This window comes from Solanum stenotomum, chromosome 1 (assembly GCF_019186545.1).
Source record: "Solanum stenotomum isolate F172 chromosome 1, ASM1918654v1, whole genome shotgun sequence".
Classification (NCBI taxonomy): Eukaryota; Viridiplantae; Streptophyta; class Magnoliopsida; order Solanales; family Solanaceae; genus Solanum; species Solanum stenotomum.
Window position 1 is genome coordinate 43,020,027 of NC_064282.1, and position 1,827 is coordinate 43,021,853.

General features: G+C 33.3%; 1 protein-coding gene across 1 annotated transcript in view; it reads right to left on the minus strand.

Moving 5' to 3' along the window:
- Positions 1-568: 568 nt before the first annotated feature.
- Positions 569-1,827, minus strand: part of LOC125861736 (light-mediated development protein DET1-like) — a 7,201-nt gene continuing 5,942 nt past the window's right edge. The window contains exons 2-3 of the mRNA XM_049541600.1: positions 1,589-1,817; positions 569-739 (exon numbers count right to left, since the gene is read on the minus strand). Of these exons, the coding sequence (XP_049397557.1) occupies positions 584-739; positions 1,589-1,817 (385 nt within the window). The 3' untranslated portion in view covers positions 569-583. The remainder of the gene's footprint in view (positions 740-1,588; positions 1,818-1,827) is intronic.

The window sequence follows — 1,827 nt, forward strand, 5'->3', positions numbered from 1 at the left end:
AAGACATCCATTTTACAATGATTTTCATAAATTATTTATAACATGAGAGAACACTCTCCTATTGATCGAGGTTCCACAAAATAGATGGACACATGATCCAGAAAGAGTTACGCTTGATGAATTGCATTTTTCTAACAGGTTTGTTTTTCCAAAAAATATCCTTGATGAATTGCATTTTAGGTTAGAGGCATCAAATTACGAAATCATTCCTATTTAGCAGTTCAAATCTACTTAAGAAACATTGTTCTCCTCTGAAATGAGTTTTTCAATCTGATATTCTATTATTAGCAATTAGATACTGTAAAATTCGAAACAAGTGATGATTACGGTTATAATATGATTCCAGTTTATCAGAACTACCAAATAAATTTTCGTTCAGAAAAGAGAAACATCCCCAAAAGGCAAATATAAAACCAAAAGTTGTATGCCTCCATATGTATGAGGTCAAAATCAGTATAAGATAGATTAGTAAAATAACCTCAAGCTTCAATCAGAATATCTATGATTTGCAGCTTTGATGACATAATAAATTACATAAGCAATCAAACAAACAACATACTAAAGCTCTTAACACATAAGGAAATCATATTCTCTTACTAACCATGGTTTGGTCAGTTTCTTCATTCCATATACCTCGAAATATAAATGAAAGAAGCCGTTGCTTTATACCACTCAGGAAAGAAGTTTCCGATTCAGGCAGACTATGATGAAAACCATTTCCAACATGATTTACAAGCACCTGATGCAATAGGCTACTGTAAGAGATTATTATGCACAACCCCCTTATCAATTTCAGATAAGAGAAACAAAATTTCCATCCTCCTGCTCACCTACCCCAACCCAAAATAAAATAAAATATGAAGAGAGAAATTGGCAAAATCAACTATGCATTCTTCAGAATTCTTTCCACATGATGAACGAATGGATTTTGGTAGCCTAAAGGAGCGCTCAAAAGCTTTAAAGAACAACAAACAGGATCTTTTAGACCACTTTAATGTAATGACAAGACAGATATCTTTTTTATATACGGAATGACAGGTCAGATATATTGGTGGGAGTCACTGTGGAGAGACAAAAGAAGTCCAATTTCTAGGTTATACCAAAGCTGTGAACATTTAAACAAAAAAGAGGGAGAGAAAACACAATCGCCTTTTGGTTAGTCCTTCAGTGAACTATAACTTAGTGGACTTCCTTCCATTTCTCTTCAACTGGCTCATATATAAGTGTTCCACTCTTTTATATCAGGAAAGTAACATGAAAAGGAACTTTTCTCTTTTTCACTTCAATTTCACACTGAATAAATCCTGGTACTTTTAAGTCAAAGAAATGATGTTTTGAAAGCAAATATGAAAACATTCATACTTAAAAGTATAGATGTATTTCCTTTTTGGGTTTTGTAGACTAGAAAATGTTAATACAGTTGATAGGATAACAGATTTTCTCAGATTATAATTGTTAAGGAACTGAATTTTTATGTAATTTCTGGCACAATCTTGTGCTTCATTTATACAACCTTAAGATTCTCAAAAAAAGAATGAGAATCGGATGAAATTGAACCCCGACTCCCTCAAAGAGCATTCATAGTTACCTGGGAATTGGAATTGAGAAAAAGTTCATCATCTTCACGGCAGAATTCCCCAATTGCTCGTACATCAACAAGATCTCCAGAATCTCTGATCTGAAGGATGTGTATTCTTTGATAACGAAGAGACACTATAGCAAGCAAATCATCATACAAGAAAGCACCAATGCTATGTGCCAAATTAACATAATCATTGTGAAAAACCCTCTCGTCAAGTATAGCTCCATCCTCCAACCTAAGTTAAT